At 41.8% G+C, this 21,721-nt stretch overlaps 3 protein-coding genes across 5 annotated transcripts; 2 read left to right on the top strand and 1 right to left on the bottom strand.

Annotated features, from left to right (window-relative positions):
- Window positions 1–578: 578 nt before the first annotated feature.
- zgc:112334 (uncharacterized protein LOC619199 homolog) lies at window positions 579–5,009 on the top strand. Its single transcript, XM_048253974.1, has 11 exons — window positions 579–711; window positions 1,244–1,351; window positions 1,476–1,572; window positions 1,695–1,829; window positions 1,920–2,118; window positions 2,354–2,485; window positions 2,575–2,674; window positions 2,796–2,967; window positions 3,279–3,423; window positions 4,008–4,062; window positions 4,466–5,009. Exons 1-11 carry the CDS (start codon window positions 640–642, stop codon window positions 4,610–4,612), a joined length of 1,362 nt encoding a protein of 453 aa, XP_048109931.1. The 5' UTR covers window positions 579–639; the 3' UTR covers window positions 4,613–5,009.
- A 1,001-nt stretch (window positions 5,010–6,010) lies between these two features.
- Window positions 6,011–8,601, bottom strand: ndufaf3 (NADH:ubiquinone oxidoreductase complex assembly factor). The gene is made up of 5 exons (XM_048253983.1): window positions 8,399–8,601; window positions 7,896–8,091; window positions 7,709–7,775; window positions 7,469–7,569; window positions 6,011–6,613 (listed from the first exon to the last, which is right to left on the bottom strand). The coding sequence occupies exons 1-5, from the start codon at window positions 8,488–8,490 to the stop codon at window positions 6,518–6,520; spliced, it is 552 nt and encodes a 183-aa protein (XP_048109940.1). The 5' UTR covers window positions 8,491–8,601; the 3' UTR covers window positions 6,011–6,517.
- A 91-nt stretch (window positions 8,602–8,692) lies between these two features.
- Window positions 8,693–19,178, top strand: LOC125301497 (NCK-interacting protein with SH3 domain-like). Of its 3 annotated transcripts, none has more exons than XM_048253971.1 (13): window positions 8,693–9,421; window positions 10,986–11,098; window positions 11,840–12,050; window positions 12,274–12,349; window positions 12,491–13,017; window positions 13,147–13,317; window positions 14,534–14,620; window positions 15,371–15,509; window positions 15,788–15,868; window positions 16,090–16,218; window positions 16,621–16,713; window positions 17,036–17,208; window positions 17,441–19,178. In XM_048253971.1, the coding sequence occupies exons 1-13, from the start codon at window positions 9,251–9,253 to the stop codon at window positions 17,663–17,665; spliced, it is 2,196 nt and encodes a 731-aa protein (XP_048109928.1). In that variant the 5' UTR covers window positions 8,693–9,250; the 3' UTR covers window positions 17,666–19,178. The 3 variants fall into 3 exon arrangements, with proteins under 3 accessions (XP_048109928.1, XP_048109927.1, XP_048109929.1); XM_048253970.1 differs by having other exon boundaries at window positions 12,458–13,017; XM_048253972.1 differs by lacking the exons at window positions 10,986–11,098; window positions 11,840–12,050 and having other exon boundaries at window positions 12,458–13,017.
- Window positions 19,179–21,721: the final 2,543 nt, after the last annotated feature.

The raw sequence follows: 21,721 nt of genomic DNA, 5'->3' as shown, positions 1-21,721 counted from the left end.
CACACACTCTGTCTACGGTCAACAATGTCCGAAACACTACACAACTCACACCAAACTCATTTTTGTTCAGGGCCTAATAAAGAAATGCAATTAAAAGACTATAATGAATGCGACAAATGGCGATAATCTGGATATTTACTTGCTAGGTCACTGGCCAGACCTGACCCGTGACCTCTGACCTAGCAACATGGGTTGTGGATAAAATCTATTTAAAACACACTTTTGTGAAATGTAGTGTAGGCCTATCTACGATGAAGATGTAGCTGGGTCTTGACATTATTGTAATTCATTTTTGCATGGTGCCTTCAATTGGAAAATGTTTTCAAAGAGAAAATGTGGATCCTGGTATCTGCAAATGAAATGTAAGAACCTTTACTTGTTTCCAGTTCACCTTGAAAATAGCTTTAAAATACATTATAATAATTTAACTGCCATAAAGTTAATTTATTGGAGTGATAGACTAGAGCTGGAGTAGACAGACCTGACCCACACACTCCATCTTTATTGGGCCTCTGTATTGCTGAGAGGATTATCACATAGGGGTTGTCCATGCTTAGAGAGAGATTCATACATACGCACATATGCCAAGACAGGAGAGTTGTCCTGCTGCCTGACTTTGAAGGCTGAGGCATCTCTTGCATGTCCAGGGGTGCTTCAGAATTGTTGACAATGCAGGAGTATGACATTATTGTTTTGGGGACTGGGCTTAAGGTAAGACAGACTACTGCACAAACCACCAATAGTAAATTATATTCAGCTTGTACTGAGCATTCCTGATTGGTGTGATATCAAAACAAATTTGTTAGGTAGGCTAACTATCTTTTTGCTTTCTTGGTTTTGGACCAGTGTGCTTTTTTTTCTTTCTTTTTGTTTGTTTGTTAAGTGTACGTTGTCAGTACATTTGGGCAGGCAGATGCCAGTAGCCTGTAGTCAGCATTTCGATTAAATTTTGTTTTCAAACAGGTAATTGATAGTAGTAGCCATAATTGGAAATAATAGATAATGTTATAATTATGCAGAAGAAGGTATTATGTATTAATTAAGTTAAAATGCTGCACTCTTTCCTTGAAGAACTTATAGACTGACCTTAATGATGAGGGATACTGTCAAGGAACGTGGCTGCTCACAATCTGTCTGGGATTAATATTAATCTAGATGCCAGAAAACCCCTTGGGGGATGGGACTTGTTATTCTTTTGCTCTCTCTCTCTCTCCCTCTCTCTCTCTCTGTCTTTCATTCCTAGGAATGTATTCTTTCGGGCCTCTTGTCAGTAAGTGGGAAGAAAATTCTCCACATTGACCGCAATCCATACTATGGAGGGGAAAGTGCCTCACTCTCTCCCCTGGATCAGGTGTGCCCATCTAAAACACTTGAGCATTTTACTGATTGTTCATTACTCTCATCATAGACTAGTGTCAATCATTTATTGAGAAGCATATCAAGCTTGTGTTACTTGTGTCTGTTTGTGTTTGCAGCTCTATAAAAAGTTCCAGGTCTCAGGTCCTCCCAAGTCTATGGGCCGGGGCAAAGATTGGAATGTTGACCTCATTCCCAAATTAGTACTGGCTAATGGTGTGTCCCAATCACCCACAGCATCACACAGAAGGTTTTAGTCTTTTAAGCTCATGGATGGTTTTAGCCCATTGTTGGTAACCTATAGGTGGGGCTTTGGCTTTGCTGTGTATTTATTACAGGTCTACTGGTGAAGATGCTTCTGTACTCAGAGGTGACCCGCTATCTGGACTTTAAGGTGGTTGGGGGAAGTTATGTGTTCCGGGGTGGAAAGGTTCACAAAGTCCCATCAACCGAGGCAGAGGCCATGGCTTCAGGTGGTGATCCACTGTCCATGACACACCATCAACTTGTCTTGCACACAGTACCGGAGGTGTCACCCTTATAGTTCTTGCCATTGTTTTCAGATTTGATGGGGATGTTTGACAAGCGGAGGTTCCGTAAGCTGCTGCAGTTCATTCAGAACTTTGAAGAGGGCGACCGGCGAACCCACCATGAGATAGACCCCAGCAGAACCACGATGCGGGAGGTGTTCCGTCACTTCGACCTGGGCCAGGATGTTATAGAATTCATGGGACATGCCATGGCACTGCAACAAACTGATGGGTACCTGTGATGACACTCATATCCAAGCCACATCTATACACAAACAAATAAAAAATATACATTCACCACACTCACATGCATGTACAGATGTGCTATAAAACGCCACAAAAACTCACACTCACAAACTATTGACAATTACTCTTGGTTGAACTAAATCCTGTAGCTCATCTCTTACTTTTTGCCATGAATTTATTTTCATTTATTGTTATTTTTAATACTGTCCGTACGTACTTAGCTACCTGGACCAGCCCTGCATAAACACCATCCGAAGAATCCGACTGTACACCGACTCTTTGACTCGCTGCGATCAAAGCCCCTTCCTCTACCCTGTGTATGGCCTGGGAGAACTACCGCAGGGCTTTGCCAGGTGATGCTGTTCAAGACTACAGACACAGAACGAGTCGTGTTGATTGCCTGTTTTGACCAGAAGTGTTTATTTTTCTCTCTGTGCTTCAGGCTGAGTACAGGGCATGGCGGTACGTACAAGCTGAATCGACAGGTGGATGACATTTTCATGGAGGATGGGAAAGTTGTTGGAATAAAATCTGGAAAGGATGTAAGTTAGATGTGCCAGCGAGGTTGGTGCAAAATGATGCAGCATAATTACAGGAACATTGAGAACCAGTTTGTTGTCTTTGCTATTTTTCCCTCATGCATTTCTTCATCTCTCTGGGCAGATATTTCGCTGTAAGCAGCTCATCTGTGACCCCAGCTACATGCCTAATCGTGTGAAAAAGGTGGGCCGGGTCATACGTGCCATCTGCCTGCTAAACCATCCTATCAAGAACACACATGATGCCAGCTCTTGTCACATTGTCATCCCTCAATCACAGGTCAATCGCAAGTCAGGTGAGTTGAAAGACTTTATTGGGAAAAAGTGATCCTAGACATGTCCAAAAGCCTAGGACATGGTCTAGGTAGCGTGCATTTGTCGGATGTTACATCAGACAAGACTGTCCAAAAGTCAAGTGTTCTCCCTTGTACTGCGGTAGACTGACAAGAACGGTGTACTACCTAGGTCCCATTCTTTACCTTTGGACACAACCAGGGTTTGTGAAAGTAATGAGGAGGATGTTTGACCCCTGTAAACAAGACAACCAAGTCTTTCCAAGCTGGTAGATTCATCTGCTTTATTCATGGCATTGCTCATCTCTTCATAGATATCTACATCTGCATGGTCTCCTACACACACAGCGTCGCAGCTGAAGGAAGGTATATTGCCGTGGTGAGCACTACTGTGGAAACTAGTAACCCTGAGAAGGAAGTCCAGCCAGGACTGGCGCTGTTGGAACCCATCCAGCAAAAGTGAGGAACAATCCCAATCCATAATGTTCGCTTTATGAGTTCATGGCATGCTAACCATCACTCGGCAGTGATGTGGAAGTTGGGGCCTTTTCCCCCCAATCAATCAAGCAATCTTAATATCAAGTTTCAGATATTTCCACAAGTGACAGAAATTCAGAGCTCTGTTGTTGAACAGGATATGACAGGATATGACAAGATCCTATTGCAAATCTAGATGTTTCCAGATTGGATTGAGGCTGGCTGTTATCTATTAAAGGAGAAATCCGGTGATTTTCACATAGATCTGTTTGTCGAGGTCACCAGTACTGCGTACTACTACTGAGTACTATGGGGGGGAAAACAATCTACTTAACTCGAGTTGCTGCATGCAACAGCTAGACATGCCAGGCAGCTACAGTGCTACACTCTGGTGCCATGAACATGGGGGCTCATAAACATGAGATCTATGTGAAAGATCGCCGGAATTCTCGTTTAAGGCTATAGTTTTACTCTATATTTACTTTAGAAATGATCTGAATGTCTATGTATCTTACACTACTTCTACAAGCACTAACAATAGTAATGTTATTATGATTGGTATACAGATTTGTCTCCATCTCTAACTTCATGGTTCCAACAGATGATGGGAGGCGGAGTCAGGTAGGCTTTTATGTTTCTAAATATGATGGCCCTCATTTGTGCCGTTAAAGCATTAGAACTGTTGACTTTCAAGCCAAAGACAGTACTGAGTTATCACACCAGATGAATCTATTTCATTCACTTTTAGTCAAAGCCAGCAACTAATTACATATTGTGGACTGTTTCAAAATCAGAATTAGTTAGTAGTGAACAAATAGCTTTAGATAGATAAATAGATAGATAGATAGATAGATAGATAGATAGATAGATAGATAGATAGATTTTTGATCCCCAAGGGGAAATTCAAGCTCTCAATCTTTAAAATGTTCATCAGTTTGGTTCAGGGACTTGAATCTTGAGTCTGTTCTGCATTGAGTGTTCAGCATTCACAGAGCACTGACTTGTGTCTCTCTGCTCTGCCCAGGTCTTTGTCTCACGCTCCTATGATGCAACAGCACACTTTGAGACAGAGTGTGATGACATCAAGGACATGTACTACCGCATCACGGGGAAAGAATTCACCCCTGCAGACATACAGAGAGACCAATTTGATGATGAAGATGACAACTAGATGGCAGACATTTGTGGATGGCAGGAAGAATATTAGCACGTGGCCCAAGGTATTATTAGAATAATACCTTGGGCCACGTGCATAGTTGTTTGTAGTTTTGTTTATCCATACTCAAAAAGGCTCTATTAAAATCTGATCTACCCCTGTTCAATATCATTATCGCTAGTCATTTAACACTATCCACTAAATGTTGACATATGCTAATTTTACAAATGAAAAACATTACAATGTCCACTACACCTCTCCTGTATATTTTACATGGCGTTCATGGTGTACTTGGCTGGTGTACTTGGCTGTGTATGACTGTTATTTTCATCAATAATTATTATTCATCAATAAGTATTCCTTTTTTAATATTATGTTAGATGACTACTCTAATAAAGTCAGTCAAATGCAATCACATTGTCTGAGGGCATGTGTAACTGGAGAAACTATAAACACGGACATAGCTGCATGCATAGCATGCAAGGCTCATCTTATCGTATCTATGCATATCAACAGTGGTTCAGTATACGATCAGTATTGTGCATGTGTACTGTATGAACAAGTCTATTCTCTGTTAGCAGTGTGTTTTTGCAGAGAATGAGTATGTGGAGAAAACACGAACAGAGCAAAGTATTAGGGCCAATCCTTATGTCCTTGTGGAGAGGACACTACAGAAGAAATTGCATCATGACAAATGCAATACTCCTGTGTTTTAATGAGATTGCTGTGGTTTGTGTGTGGCATTACTGTATGAGGGAGAGGTTGTGTGAAAGCAAGTGAATGGGAAAACAGTGCAGGAGAGGAGTGCGTAACAGACTGACATTAAAGAGAGATTAATGAAGATTACTTATCCAAGTGAAGGTCAGTAATCACCACTACTGCTGACAGATTATACATACACAGACTGCAGCAAATCAACGCCTGAGATGCAGATAAGAGCCTTTCCACATTCGTTCATCCCCTCCCCTTTCAGACGCACTGACAACACCATAGTCTTGCAATCGTATGCACTGGGCTCTTATGACTGATTATAAATACTACGTATTTGGTGATCTGTAAAACAGTTTATGTTTCATCACAATTATTTTGTTGATATTTTTTATCTGTAATGAGGTCAACTCTGTTGCTACTGATGATGAACACAAGTTTGAAAGTTCATCTAATTTCCAATCATCCCTGTTTATATTCCTGTGTAGAAGTATACATTTCCCTGTGCTGTACAAAGGCTATTTTAGATTTGTAGTTAAAATCATGGCCCCTAAAGACATAGCATGTTCTGTTGCCCATATCACAAGTACCCCTATCCTGAAACCTTAGTCAATCATGGTTATGGCTTGAGACACATAAGTAAGAACAATAATAACACCAAAATGGTGCATTATCATGACTGTTATCATCACTGCTAAATCACACTTGACACTTAAATATATCACTTTATTAAACATATTTGAACACAGTATCTATACAATTCATTCATACAGTAGAGCAAAATGTCCTCTCATACTCACACATAAACACTTGGATATAAACATACCCAAATAAAGAGCACAATTTATTAACTCTCTTTCTGATACACTCTTCCACTGTCATATTCAAAATAAATCATCTTAACTCAAATGTTCCACTATTGCTTTCATGTGGAATGGCATTAACACACTTACACCTTCTAGCAGGCTGTGTGTGGTTACTGAACCCATGTGTATGATTGCAACATGCAAACATGTCAGATTTCAAAAGAACCGTTTTATGAAGGTAGGACGGGTTGATTTTCCAGCCTTTCAAACAAGCCTCAGTTTCTCCTCATCAGAGTCTGAGAACCACCTCCAAGCACTTACTGGAACTCCTCCAGAGGTCTGTCAGGCGTCTGTGCGACCTCCTCCTGCTAGACATTCTGATAGCGCCCACGCTGTGACGGCAGACCTACTCCAGCTCTGTGCTGACAGCGGGAGGGATAAGGCCGGCCGCAGTGATCCTCCGCTCACTGCTCAGGAAGTTGAAGGTAGCACATGCATTTGCCTGAGTAGAGTAGAAGGGCAATGTTTAGATGTGCTATTTTTGCCATTGGCAATTAGATGTAAAACAGCTAGCCGCAGGAATAGTATCAGAGGAAATGGCCATCTCTTGTAGTCTTATGAACAAAGAATCAAATGTTCTGATTAAAAGACAAAAAGGTTGAAGAAATGCGAGAGATAAAGACAAACAGGATCATCGTCTGAATGTCTGTACAAATGTGTTGAACTAGATCATTCTTGAAAGTGGAACTTTTAAGAATCATTGTCTCACAGACAACACTTCTTCAGTAAGCTCCTCCTACATGTTTTTCAATTCTTACCCCAGTGTTTCCCATACATTGACTTATTTGTGGCAGCCCACCACAATATCAACTTTGACCACCAGACAATGATTTTCTATGTACTACTTAAATTGGACGAATTCCTTTCATTTTAGCTATGTGCACCTATTCACAGTCTCTTCTTGTCTCTCAACAAACCTCATGCATGTTTTAAGAAAACATTAACAATTGTTGGCATCATAACCATGCTGCACAGATTTGTTCAAAACTGTTGCATTCAAGTTTGCAATTAAATTCTGTTAAAGTTAAATTCTGTGGGAAACACTGTTACCCCATTTTGGGTCAGCATGCCTAGCCTCAGGTGACTACACACAGAAGCCAAAAATATGTCACTGGCTTAAGCTACACCTTTTGCTAGCATTACTTATCAATTGAGTTTGTGTGGACGATTCAGGGATGACTTAAGAGGGAATTAATGAAGGTCAGCATGCATTCATGGTCAAGGGGAAATGGGCCTCACTAGGCTGGGTGAACCCAGCCTGATCTGCCGTCTGGTGAAAGCCAGACAAGGGCCTCACCGTATCCTGCACCTCTACTGCTATGCCTTTCTTCCTTAGAACTTTTAGAATCTCTGGGTCAATCCTCTCCACTCGTCCCCCCGTGCCAAGGACCAGCACTTCTGAAAAGAGACATGACACAACACGTGCCATCAGCACATACAACCCAGGTTGATGCTGAACATGAAGGATATATGCAACCAAAAGAGAGTGAATGCATGGCACAAAGACATGTTCAATATTTCAATACATGTGTCTTACCAATTCGGGGTTCAATCATGTAGAACAATGCCAAGCTCTCAATTGTGATGTCTTTATAACTGCCAACCTACACAAGGACAGAGAGGAAGAAGCAAAGGGTTGAGAATATGTAGCTGACAAAAAAAAAAAAAAAAAAAAAAAGAGAGACATGCATCTGAAATATTTAGCTGAAATGGAAATCACCTACATTCCACTGGAGGATGGCTGGGGGAATGACAGCACAGGGTCCAATCACACGGTTCCCATCAATGTTGAAACCCCGGGGGCTATAGCTGTAGATCATAGCCCCACCACCCTGTTCTTTCTGCATCACAGAGACCGTTGTCTTCTGGTACAGCTCATCATCAGCAGGGCCAAGCCTGTGGCCACGAACTAGGGGAGGACTGTAAACCCACTACACAAATTAGGCCTATTCTCTCCAAGACATTGTCAGTAAGATAGATATATATATATATATATATATATATATATATATATATATAAGGTCCAAACAAATACACAATATATGCCCACACGTCATCAGACCTACACCCTAATATTATTTTGGTTTAATCTAGCTGAGCATCAACAGAGTCTTCCCGACAGAGGTCACCCTGATTACCACAAAGTGGATGTAAGTTCACGTCAGCTAGCCGTCACAAGGAGGGTACCCACATAAAGTCACAGAGAAAGCAAGAAATACACACATACCTTTGTAGAAAAGATGATGCCCTGGGGCTCAGTCGTAAGCCATGTATGGATCCCCGATAGAGTACTCTAGCACACGTTCGGAGAGCCATCATTACGCACTTCTCTCTGTTGTGCAAGCTTGAGCTTCACCGGTACTGTGGAGGGGGATTACATTTCACGTTGCACACCAGGCACACACGCGTTCCAACTTTACTTCCGGTCTGTTCAAGCTATCAAATAGAGGAGCTAACGTAGCCTAATCTCTCGTATTCCAGCATGGAAACGATACCTGGCATTTTTTTTTAACATCTATCTGATAAATATGGCAATGAGGCATCCTGAAGTTGCTTCCTGAAAATGAGCACAATCAGATTAAATATAACAGTAAAAGAATCTAATAAAATTATGGAATGTGTAGCTTTCTCTTAGTTATGTCTGAACGGTATTTATCAATACAGCATCAAATTATGGAGGTAATCATGCGCATATTTAATTTGATATTTTCTATTTTAAATCAATTTATAACTGAATCGTTTGTCGGACAACATATAACGGGCGATCAAAACAAGTAAAAATAAAACAAAAATGTCCTCCTCTAAATGTCATTATCATTTTTCAATCGTTGATTATTTGGTCTGGATTCCAGAGGGTCGTGCCCATGTTGGTTGCTTTACGTGCGCGCCCCCTACAGTGTTTACTGCACAAGGGAGTCTTAAGTTGGATCAGTGGTGGTCATCACTATTGAGAAAGGTTGCAGAATATGTACAGTATCTGTGTCTTACCTAATAGTTATACTTAATTGAGGTCTTAAAGGACGACTTGAGACTGTTACCAAATTATCTAGGATCTCTACTGACAAGAGATTTATTCGCTATGTACAAGTCTCTTTATGCCTTTCGATCCTCGGAGCCCAACTCTCTCCACTTCGCGGCTGGAGAAAGCTTTTTGATCTTGGAACGCAGTAACAAACACTGGTGGCTTGGATCTCGCTGCAGCTCCGGGGAGACCGGCTATATACCTGCCTCTTACATCGAGAAAGTTCAGGTTAGTCCTTTATATACCTTTATGTAGTGTAGCAGGCCGAGTGTAATCCTGGAACGTTTACGACGAATCCGTGATTTTCTGTGCTATGATGTGCTTGTCTGCCTAAATGTGCCTGTAATGTCTAATCTAGGCTACTGGCTTGTTTTCGAAATGTCATACGGACTGTGCCGGGCGGGTGCTTGTGTTTGTGCTTGTGCTAGAATCGCAAATGTCGAGCATGGGGCGTAGAGGAGGTCGCCTGCTCTGTTGCAACAGTCATGGTGTTCCCTTTAAAATGGTAAAAGCCTACATCGTAGGCTACGTTATGAACACGGAGAATGCCCAGTGCATGACCTAATCAGATTGGCTGGGGTTTATGAAATTCACTGGATATTGCTGTGTGTAGGGCAAAGTGATGCGAAGAAGATGGGCTTGGCTGCAGGTCGATATGCCAGCTGGAGGGGTTGATGCAGCAGCCAAATCAGCCAAAATGCATTAATTTGTTTCCGCGCATTTGCCCTCTGAGTCATGCGCACAAAATATCCCGTGATGGGTCCGGGATCCGATAGGATCCGAAAGTGACCCAGGAGTGGGGCAAACTGTGAGAACAAAAGGATTAGTCACGTTTATTTAAAATTCAGCTCAAGCAGCATTAAATCAAGTTGCCACCTGCCTCTTACAACGCAACCCAGCCATTCATCAATTAAATTAATCTTTTTGACCTATTGATGTCGAAAACCACTCTCAACTGATTATAGTAACTCATTATCTGTCTCTTAACATTTTGTTCAGTGACATATTTGTCATTATTCTTTTCCATGTTCACACAGCAACAATATCCCTACTGTTGGGTTTGCATTACTTGACCAGTGGTTAGGCAGATATTGTTTTTGCGTCACTGCAGTGATCAACCTTGTCTGTCTTTTTCCTCTCCTGTTGTAATTGGCACCGGGACACAAGAGATCTTTGGCATGTGAGTCATGCTCTTGGATGTCTGAGCTACCCCTTTCTAGTTGACACAGCCCTCCTTTGCTTTGCATACAAAATCTGTAAAACAACTACATTCCTTCCCTGTTTATGGGCCCATTGTAAATTCATAGTTATAGTTGTCTTCTCTAGTTGTTTTAGATCATCTTCTGAAGTTACTGTAGGCAGTCAACTTGTCTGTCAACCATTACTTGATGCTAAAGATATTACCTTGAGTAGCTTATCACCTACATTTTCTTTGCATTAGTCTCATATTTTAGAGCAGGTCTGGTCATGTCCTGTTGTCCCTCTTTGTCTCCTCAAATGCAGGTTTTGAGTTTGGCATAATGCTTTTGTCTCCATAGTGCAGCCTGGTCGTGTTGGCATCTCTCTGATGGCTGACAGTCCCTGCTGTTAGATAACTGCCCCAGATTCTTCCGCCTGAGGTCCCATCTCCTCCCAGGCAGAATTTGCTGTTTGTTTTTTTCACACTGTTTCTTGATGGTGTCCCATATGGTGTTACGTTTGGATACGTAAAATTCAAGTCTTCTTTCGTCCTTCTCTCCATCCTCTCGTCTCTCTCTCTTTCTCCCTGTCACCTTCCATATCTCTTCTGCAGGCTCCAGAGCAGGATGAGGTCTTGCAGTCAATTGACAGAGCAATAGAAGGCATCCACAATGTGGCCATGAAGAATGGAGGCAAATACAACTTAGAGCAGAGAGATGTGCTCCAGTGGGTTCATGTTTGCACACACTAAACAATCACACCTGGACTTGAACACATGTACACCCGTTATACACGTGGCTCTGACCACCCTCACTGAATCCGTAAGAGAATTACTAGTAATGAAGCTAGTTGCCACAATTTTCTTTTTTTTTTTAAAGTATATTTTTTGGCCTTTTTATGCCTTTAATGATAGTGACAGGAAGCAAATGGGAGAGAGAGCAGGGGTGGGATCTGGAAAGGACCACGGGGCGGGAATGGAACCCGGGTCGCCGGCGTACGGTGCAGGTGCCCCAGCCAGTTGCGTCACAGCTGGGGCCTAGTTGCCACAATTTTTGCCTGCTTTATGAGCTAGACCACATTTCATGTGCTAGGCCTAGGGAAATGCAGCATCATTTGTGGCTACTTTTACTGTGGGTGGTATGAAGAAGGGTTCTGATCAGAGATATTGATGGAGACAGAAGTTTTGATTTGCAGATATGCACAGATTCAAGTCCAGTGAGGGTTATGGACACAACATTCATATCTCATTGACTCAATGTTTGTAATTATTGACAGTAATATTACACATAGATATTACAAGGTTGTTTTGTTTCTCCTTCTGAAGTGGTATGAGTTTGTCATGTGACAGGAACTTCCATCGTTTTTCCTGTCTCCATCCAATTCCTCATTTGTCTCTATCACCATGACAGTAATGTCAGGAAAACATTACTTTTTGTTTGCTTCTGCCTTCTCTGCGTATGATATCAGGAAGTTGATACATCACAGAAAGGAAATCCTCTCCCGGCGAAGCCCCACTCCATCCAGCCACAAGCAGGCTCTCCCCTCCTCTGCCAGTGACCTGTCGCTCAGCCACACGCCTCCGCTGCCCAATGGGCTTAACCGACCTTATGGACGCCAGGCCAGCGAGCCAATAGCAGAGCCCCCTGACAGGATGCCAGGAGATCCGGGATTCTATCAGGTTCCCCAAGAAGCACCCATATGCTTCCACAACAGCCTTTTCTGTCAAGCCTCATTTTGTCTGTGTGTCATGATCATGATAAAGTGCACCCTTTCAACCCATCTGATATTTCTACACTGAGATGTTCCACACTGCCGTTATATGATGTGTGTTTTCATCTCCATGTACTCCAGTCTTTGAGTCTCTCATTCCAACTCCTTTGTGTATTCCCTTTGTCCTATAGGTGCCTCCTCAGCCTCGTCGAGCAGCACCAACAACCCCACCCCCACCCGAGAAGCGAAGAGAGACTCGGCGAACAGGTTGGCAGATGATATATACACTTTCACTCGTTTCCCACTGGTTGGTGTCTCAGATATGATACGGTCTCTTGCTGCATTTTTTTCTGTCTGTTTCCTTTTTTGTAACAGAGCCAGACACCATCTCTCGAGTGTCTTCTACAGGTCAAGGTTCCACCAAGGCTTCTCCGAGGGGAGTTTCTCCGTCCAGTAGCTCCATCTCATTAGATTCTGGTTCCACGCACTCTGTGGTGTCTTCGGACGTAAGTCTGCCCAGTGTGGCTGGTACTCCACCTCCGGTGCCCACCCGTGCCAAGGTCCCTCCTCCTCCAGTGGAGCAGCCTCAGCCTAGCCTGTCCCCACAGCCAGCTCCATCCAAGAAAGGACCTGCTCCACAGCCTCAGCCACCTCCCCCTCCAGCTCCAGTGTCAACCAATCAGGAGCCTGCAGAGGCGGAGTGGCCCTTGGCCCCACCCCCAGTGTCTTTAACTCCCCCAGGAAGTCCCACTAAGTCAGAACCTGTGCCCATGACAACAGGGGCAGAACTCATCGAGCTCGTCCGTAAAAACACAGGCCTTAGTTATGAGCTTTCTCGTGTGGCTGTGGGCGTGGTTGTTGGCCACCTGCAAAGCACCATACCCCAGGCAGCCTCGACTCTGGAGCAAATCCTCATCTCATTGGTGGAGAGCAAGGTTAGCTCACCTCATGTTCGAAAAAAAAATGTTTGTCCTGGAGTTAATAAATCACACTTCAAATAAATCACTGGAAAGAATTACCCTTGAAGTTTTCACTCTATGCTAATTTTGTCCCCTGTCCTCCAGGATTTGGGCACAGCCTTGCCACAGGGGCAAGTGTGCCACGATGAGAAGCGCCTGGAGGTGATCTTTGGAGATCTGGATCGTCACCGTGACGACTCGCAGCAGCGCAGCTGGGCTCTGCATGAGGACCATGCCGTCATAGCTGGATACCTGGAGGAGCTCCTACAGATCCTAGTGAGGGACAAACAAAGCTTACCGTTTCTTACAGGCACAGTCAAACTGTGATCTGAAATGTTAGATTTGCATACTATTCAGAAGGCAGATTTGAACATTGAATGATTATAGCTGGCCTTTTTTTCTTTGGACTCAAAGTCATTGTGCCTGAAGGCCATATTTACTGTGTGGCCCTGGAACCTCTTCTGCCCCGGATCTTATGTTTTGTCAAAGTTGATGATACATGTGGCAACTTTTTGAGCAATGTTGCTGGGCAGTGGTCCTGATTATCATGGTTTTGGCATGTTCCCATTTATATTAGGTAACAGTTTTTGTCTGGAGAACTTTAATCATCGGTAGGCAAATTTTCACGATCGCCTGATCAGATGTGTAGAATTAATTATGTGGTGGCCCAGCAACAGTGCTCAAAAGGTTGCCCCCTGTATCATCACCTTTAGCCTCAAACGACCAGCTCAAAAATGCCATAGGTTGTCACATATTTGTGTATACTAAAAAAGCCGCCGGTTTCAGGGTTTTGTCCCACTCACACAACTGTTATATAGCTGGTTGTTTCACATATCATTCCACAGGCTGATTCTGGTTAAATGACCAATAATGATTAATTAGACATTATATAAAGTCAAGCTTTCAAGATTGGGAGCCGGTTTCACAAAGCTGTTTTAGACTAGTTTATAGTGTTAGACCAGTCTTAATTTTTATAATAGTCTAATGCAAGTTAGACCGTTTCACCTTTTCCTGGCAATATGGCATATTAAAAGCTTGGAAAAAAGGAAAGTCTTTAAGTTAGACTTAAAACAGTGGTGGGAGAGAACTTAATGTGGGTAGGTAGACTATTCTAGAGTCAGGGTTGTTTTCTGCTTGGGAAAAATTGAGCTTAGTTGGTTCATTGCACTGCATTGCATAGACCTACTTAAGATAGTCAAGAACTAAACTGCTTTGTGCAACGGTTTAATTTAGATGTCTGCCTATCTACTATATCTAAGCCATAGTCTATTTTTGTGAAACTGGCCCCAGAGGTTGCCTACAGTTGATCCTCATCCTATTGTACTTCCACTTGCTTTGACTTGCACCAGACAGCACTAGTTTTCATTCTTTATAGACAAGGAATTGTCATTGTTCATCTAATACAATGTAATAAAATCCCATGTGTAAAATCAGTATGTGCCTCCCATGTTTAACCTCTGATGCTATTGGCTTATTTTCTGTTTCATGTCAGACGGATGCAGACCCGGAGGTGTGCAAGAGGATGTGTAGGGTCAACCATTCAGAGCCTGTGATGTCTCTTGTCTCATATTACCAGATGGTGAGCAGATATTTATTTAACTTTACTCTTCGTTTTCAATAAAACAAGCTGTACTTGAGTACGTGGATGATGGTCAGTGGTCAATGACAGGATAACAGTCTGGCAAACAGAGTAATTGGTATGTAAGTCTTGCCTATGTTAAAATTCTATTATTCAGTGAAGAAGATAGAACTACTTTTTCTAAAGCAGTTCTGCAGATAAAGGAAGGAGGAAATCTGCAGATAAATTGTATATGACAAAGGAAATCTGCAGATAAATTGTATATGACGGAGGAAATCTGCAGATAAATTGTATATGACAAAGGAAATCTGCACATAAATTGTATATGATGGAGGAAATCTGCAGATAATTTGTATATGATGGAGGAAATCTGCAGATAAATTGTACAGTATATGACCACAACTACACTTATTTTTTCTTTCTACCTCAAGGAGAACTTTTAAGTGTGAGAAAATATGCAAATACCACAAACTCTCCTAAATCCTTCTCCATTAACAGTTAAGAATGAACTTGGCTCAGTGTTTGCCAGTGTTCTCATGAAACTTCATGTTGTTTCCTGTAGACCCTTTTCACTGATTTTCAACCAGAAAAACTCCCTGTAGACCCTTTCAAGAGAGTTCCATTATCAGCATCATAGTTGGAAGTAGATTGGGAACCAAATAGAACGTTTAAGCATTGTTTTTGTTTTTATTGTTGAAAGGGTCTGTAGCCCTTTCCTGATGCCACTGTGTTGACTTGCTGTGTGTCCAGGAGCACCGCGTGTCTCTGCGGCTGCTGCTGCTGAAGGTGTTTGGGGCCGTGTGTGGCCTGGACTCTGCTCTCATCTCCACGCTGCTCAACTCCATCCTGCCCATGGAGCTGGCCCGCGACCTGCAGACTGACACACAGGGTGAGAACTCAACCGCACGAATCATGCAGATATCATGCCATCGTTTTCAGTTCACTCTGACAGGCTTATGAGGACTGTAAACTCTGTGTATTTTGTCATTCTGCATGAGATTATAGATTCATATTATACATAAGATTATAATTAAGAAATGATTTAAATACATGTATATGTAACATGGAATAATGAGCTATAACAACAGTTTTAAGTGCTTTAAGTCTGAAAACTTCAGTGTCTGATTTGCTTGATTGTAATTCTTCTTTCCCTCCTGTTATTCCCAGAGCATCAGAAGATGTGTTACACGGCATTGGTACTCTCCATGATCTTCTGTATGGGGGAGCAGGTACCTTATCACCATTATGGTAAGTCCAAAATCATTTGTAGCTCACAAACAGATGAAGCTTTAAATGTCAGATGTTCTAGTTGAAATGCTCTTCTGATCTGCTATTTCAGTGATCTGAGATGTTCCTTTCTTTGAATTGAATGCTGCTGATATTAATTTATGAGTTAAGTGAATAGTTATATATTTGAGCAAGTGTCAGTCAGCAGTTGGAACCCTCTGTGTCCATCTTGTTTCCTACAGAGCATTTGAACAGTGACTTTATGCAGTTCCTCCTGGATGTTATTGAGGACGGCCTTCCCTCAGACCCCACTGAACAGCTGCCAGACCTCTTCATCAACCTGGTTCTGGCCTTCAATTTGCATCTGAGCGGTGAGGAGAGAAAAACCGATACATGTGACCAAGCCAGTGAGGCGGATAAATCCACTGACTTGGGTAACCTGCATGTGTAGACAAGCACAGCCTGTCCCTGGACTCAGATTCACAAGCCCAGATGAATGTGGGATGCGAGTGTGTGAGCAAGGAGGCTTAAGGTGTCGGGAATGAGATTTGCTGTGTCCGCACAACACTATCCACTGTCTATAGTTACACTAGCAGTACTAACTGATAACAAGTCATTTGTGACAAAGTTTTCATTTTAATGTACCCTCATAGTGTGGACTGCAATCCCAGTTGTATTCAGATGAATGTAGTGGATTCTGTGTCTATATCATGTTTGATTTGATTTCAGTGCTACTGTTTAGCATCTATGAACCTATACTGTTTCCTTCGTAGTGCCAGCCAATAATATGGTCATGAAGAGCCTGATCAAGAAACCCAATGTGAAGATACTGACAGAGAAAATACTACTGCTGCTAAACCGAGGGGGTGAGTTAGAATTGTGCCACCTGCTTATTACCACTTTTCAACTTGTCCCTTGTCTGTTTTTAACATCAAAGGTGTCCAATAAAGGGTCTATATTTGCAATCCACTTTAAAATTGCTACCTAGATGTCACAGATTTGAATGCCACTGAACATTTGGACTTTGGTCTTTGAGACAATACATTTTTACCACTTGCTGCATTCTGCCATGAATGAGACCTATCCTACAGTGGGACTGGACAGCTCAAATACGAACTATGGCTCAAATTCAAATAAAATAATCGAAGCGACTATTTCACATTTATGTCCTGTGCCTTCCCCACGCAGATGACCCTGTGTGTGTGTTCAAGCATGAACCTCCTGCTCCGCATTCAGTGCTCAAGTTCCTTCAGGATGTGTTCGCTAACCAAGAGTCTGCCCAGATCTTCTACCGCACCGACATGATGGTGATGATCGACATCTGTGTCCGTCAGATTTCTGACCTGTCAGCTGGAGACAAGGTGAGCTCATACTTCAAGTCACAGACTGGAGATTTGCTAATACTGGTGTACAACTGAGATACTCGGTTCAAAACCGTAGAAGCAACGTCAGAAAATGTTTGTCATGCTGCTGTGTTATGAAGTAGATTGGCAGCTTGATGATTTTGTTGGAATTATTATCTGCATGTCATTGTTTTTAACCGTCTTTCTCTTCATATGTCTCTTGTATCTTCACTCCATCTCTGGGGTGCAGCTGAGGATGGAGTACCTGTCTCTCATGCACGCCATCATGCGCTCCACTGACTACCTGGAGCACCAGCACCGCATGGACGACCTGCGTGCCGCGCTGCAGAGGATCCTCGGGGAGGAGGACGAGATGGGGGCTGCCGACGGCTCCAGCAATGTCCGGCAAATGGACAAGCTCATCGCGCAGGAGATCTACCGAGAGTTCCCTCAGATCTCAGCGGGCAAGAGCTGAGAGCCCCAGGGGAGGCTGGAGGCACCGGCCTCAGGTGGAAGGCAGAGCAAACTGCAGTCTATTCCCCCTGGAGAGGCATCCAAATCGAGTGCCATGACAACATACTTACCCGACAGAACAAAAACAAATCAGTCTTACCCTGTGATCCCTTTTACTAGATTAATGCAATAATAACTAAATCTCAAATGTATCTGATACAAATTTGAAATTACAAGTTTGCTCATCATATCCACTGATACTATGGGATTGAATGCTTTGAATGATTGACAGTCAGATTAAAGGAGACATGAGCAGTCGTATCATTCATTTTTTAAAGTGCTTGTGCCAGATGTGGATGTTCTGCTAAATGCAGGACCCAGACTGCAGTTTCTCTTCTTCCTCTGAGATTCATGCTCTGCTGTGCTTCCTCTATCTGCATTACAAGTTAAGCTCTCATTGCGTCTCCGCTTTCCCTGCAGGTGTTAGTCGCAGCCAGTTCAACATGCCTACACACAACACTGTCTTGGTAATGAGGTGCATTGCTGAATGCGAGCTCACTGATATTGCTGTGGTGAAAATAGCTTCCATAGCAACCTGTGGTTAATATCTAAATATCTAGAGCTATGACTTGCAGCCACTTGCTCAGCCTTATAGAAACACAAACCGACAGAAACACGCATTTGTGCTCACTGCTTGCACAAATACACACTCTATGCATATCTCCCTCTCTCGCCCACCCTCACACACACACACACACACGCACACACTTCCTCTGATTCTGAAGTTCGCAACGCTCTACTTACCATACTAACTGTTCTTATTCCTCTCCCCTAAAGCACTTAAGCTCTCGCAATACCAGCCAGCTGATGTAAAGGGAATGTCCTCCTGTCAAGAACAAGATAATGTGACAAGATAACTCCTCTCCATTTCTACCTCTCTGTTGTCCTCAACTGACATCTCTCTTGCAGCTTTTTTCTCTGTATTGATAGCTATACTGGTACTGTATTGTGATTAGAATGCATACTGTAATGTACCTTCACTTGGACATGACCCAATTGCCTGTTACCCCCCAGTCCCATCTTTCTTATAGCATTGTGTTCCTGAGGGCACCCTTTGTTCAGCATTATAACTGTGATGCTATTAGGTACAGCCACACACCCACACTTTCACAAAACAAACATCATCACATACATTAACACCCTTGAAAGCACGGTATTTAAGGAAAACAGGAACTAGTACGCTTTTCTGTGTGAGACCATTCAGTTACTGAGATGTGTTTGTGTGAGTGGCTACGTATGCTACCTAGTTTTGTGTTAGCACTTTTGTGTTGAGAGTGTTGGTTATCATGTCTTGTTCTTTCATGGTATGTTTGTCCTGTTTTCCAGGGGTGTGCGTTGCAGTTTGATTAATGATAATAGTATATTTTCCCTTGTTTGAAATGTTTTGGAAAGGCATAGAAGGGGGATGGTAACAAATTGTATTTTCTTAAAGTTTACAAACTATTAAAATGCCAGTCATCTCTCAACAAGCAGTACTGAATGTGTCTGTGTTTGCTCTTATATTACAAAGTGATGAAAGTTTAAACTCTTTTACCTTAGGTTGTTTTTATTCCAGATTATACCTTTTAATGGGTAGTGAAAAGGCAACCAAATGAACTGATCATCAAAACATTATGATATTATATTTGTTTTATTAATACGATATTGATGTTTAATTTTGAAATATTATGGTTATCACCAATACCAGTATCACCCCTAAATCTGTCATATGCTTTAAGAAGCATAGGACCCCATAAGAGAACTGGCAACATCACACCCTTTACTAAAGGGAAGATCTTAATAATATACAAGAAATTGGTAAGGGCAGGGATGGGGAAATATCTGCTATCAAGCACAGATGTTGCATATTAGATTGATCCAATATAACTGACTGTTTATCATAATATAGGAAACATAAAATCAACCTGAAATGGATTCAGAACATTGGAAACAAGACCAGATGACTTCATTTCTCAGACATGATATTTGACAACTGAGACTGTACCCCTGATTTCAAATATACACACGTATACATGTATTTACACATGTATGTATTTATTTCCAGTATAGCATTTTTAAACTCTCGTTATTACTTTTCTTTTCTCAGAAATGAAGAGTGTTCTTATAAGGGACCAACAAGAAAAGTGAAACCTCTTGTGCCTCTAACCTCAAGTTTCCAGAGTCTCAGAAGCTGTTTAACAGCAGCGGTTTTTTACAACAAACTCAAGGAGAATGATGTGCATGAAATTTGAAAAAATACAATGTAGTATTATTTCAAATTTCATGCACATCATTCTCTTTGAGGCACAAGAGGTTTCATGATACTATCATTTTACCAAAAGAAAAATGATTTCTGGCAGAAATAATTCCTTTCGACATACAAAAAATACTTCCCTTCTCTATGAACTTGTATAACCAACTAACTAACTAAAAAGCAATGCACCAGCTCTAGTGCACAGTTCAAAAGCCAGCATCTGTGATGGTAGGGGGTGCATTAGTGATTATGATAGGCAGCTTGCACATCTAGAAACAAACAATTAATGCTGAATGCCTAGCACTTTGGTCAGTGTAAGCCGTGTAAATGTGCTTTAGAAATAAATTTAGCTTACTTATCCAACCTTTTTTGGAAATGGGGTTGAATATAAGGTATAGACAGGTGATGCAGGCTAGTCTTTCTCAGTTACTTTTGCCTTCACAGTATATGTAAAATTCAAGTGAAATGTGACCTTTTATAGATAATTCAAACTGTAATTTTTCTTTTGTATATTGAGGAGCATTTGTACCTGTAGCTTCTTACCTCTGGAAGACACTATAGATGCTTCAGACTTCTGAACACAAAACTCATCTGGACTATTTATTTATTTAACATTATTTTATTGTATCTATCTATCTATCTATCTATCTATCTATAAGCTATTTCAAATAAATTCACCATTTTCATATTGGACCTCACCTGATACTCCAAAATGTTTTAAAACAATTCAGGCTTTATGAAATCTGAACTACATACAACATTTGTCAGTCTAAGCATCATAATAAATATGTGCACATGCTCACATCTTTTTGAGTCTGAGGTTATAAAAAGACTAGGCTACAAGTTATAAAACGTTCTCAGGCTTTCTCTAAAAGCCCTGACCACATTTTTTAGTTTGACCACAAGTCAAAGACATAAATAAAGGTAACCGTTTTACTTTCAATTGATGTGTTTGGTAACACAGCAACATATTTTTGACTTGAAGTAAAGAGAACAGCTACTAAGAAGGTAACACTTTGCCATATTATTTTTTCCACATACTGCAACAGATAAATGTTAGAAACAGTTTTGGTGAACAGCTTTCATACACTTTCATCTATTTGTCATATCAACTATTCTTCCTGCAAATGTTTTTGTTATTTCAAACATATGTTAGTAATAAGGGAAAATTGTTAAGTAACATTTAGTTGATTATCATCTTCTGACAGATGGCAGATGCTGCAGAGGCTGCAATAACAATGCTTATGGACGCCATGTCATACCTTAGTGTTGTGACTGACCGAAAAACGTTTATTGAAATGTGTAACGATACAGATGCCACCCTCACAAATTCACAGTGAGTAAGGATACAGCAAAAACAACTCAACATAAAGATCAACGTTGTTCATGATCTGAATAAAATGTTATGATGTAAAAGTTAAAGCAGTAGTTCTTAACTGGTCTGGCTTTGGGACCCACAATTTCCCATGTTCATTTAGTCGCGAATGGATACGGTGAACTATGGTAAGACAGGTAGAGTGCCTGTAGGCCTACATGTTTGGAACATGCTGATGTTTGGCATTACATTTATAAAGTCTTCAACTCCTGATGTCACCTTTCAAAGTATTCGACAGCTAGTTTCCTTGTGGCATTTTAGTTTTTTTTTAAGTTTTTTTTTTGGGGGCTTTTTATGCCTTTAGGACAGTTGAGAATGACGGGAAGCGAGTGGGGGAAAGAGTTGGGGTGGGATCCGGAAATGACCACGGGGCGGGTATCAAACCCAGGTCGCCGGCATACGGTGCAGGT

Source organism: Alosa alosa, chromosome 10 (genome assembly GCF_017589495.1).
Source record: "Alosa alosa isolate M-15738 ecotype Scorff River chromosome 10, AALO_Geno_1.1, whole genome shotgun sequence".
Taxonomy (NCBI): Eukaryota; Metazoa; Chordata; class Actinopteri; order Clupeiformes; family Clupeidae; genus Alosa; species Alosa alosa.
This window is presented reverse-complemented; position numbering and strand designations above follow the sequence as displayed.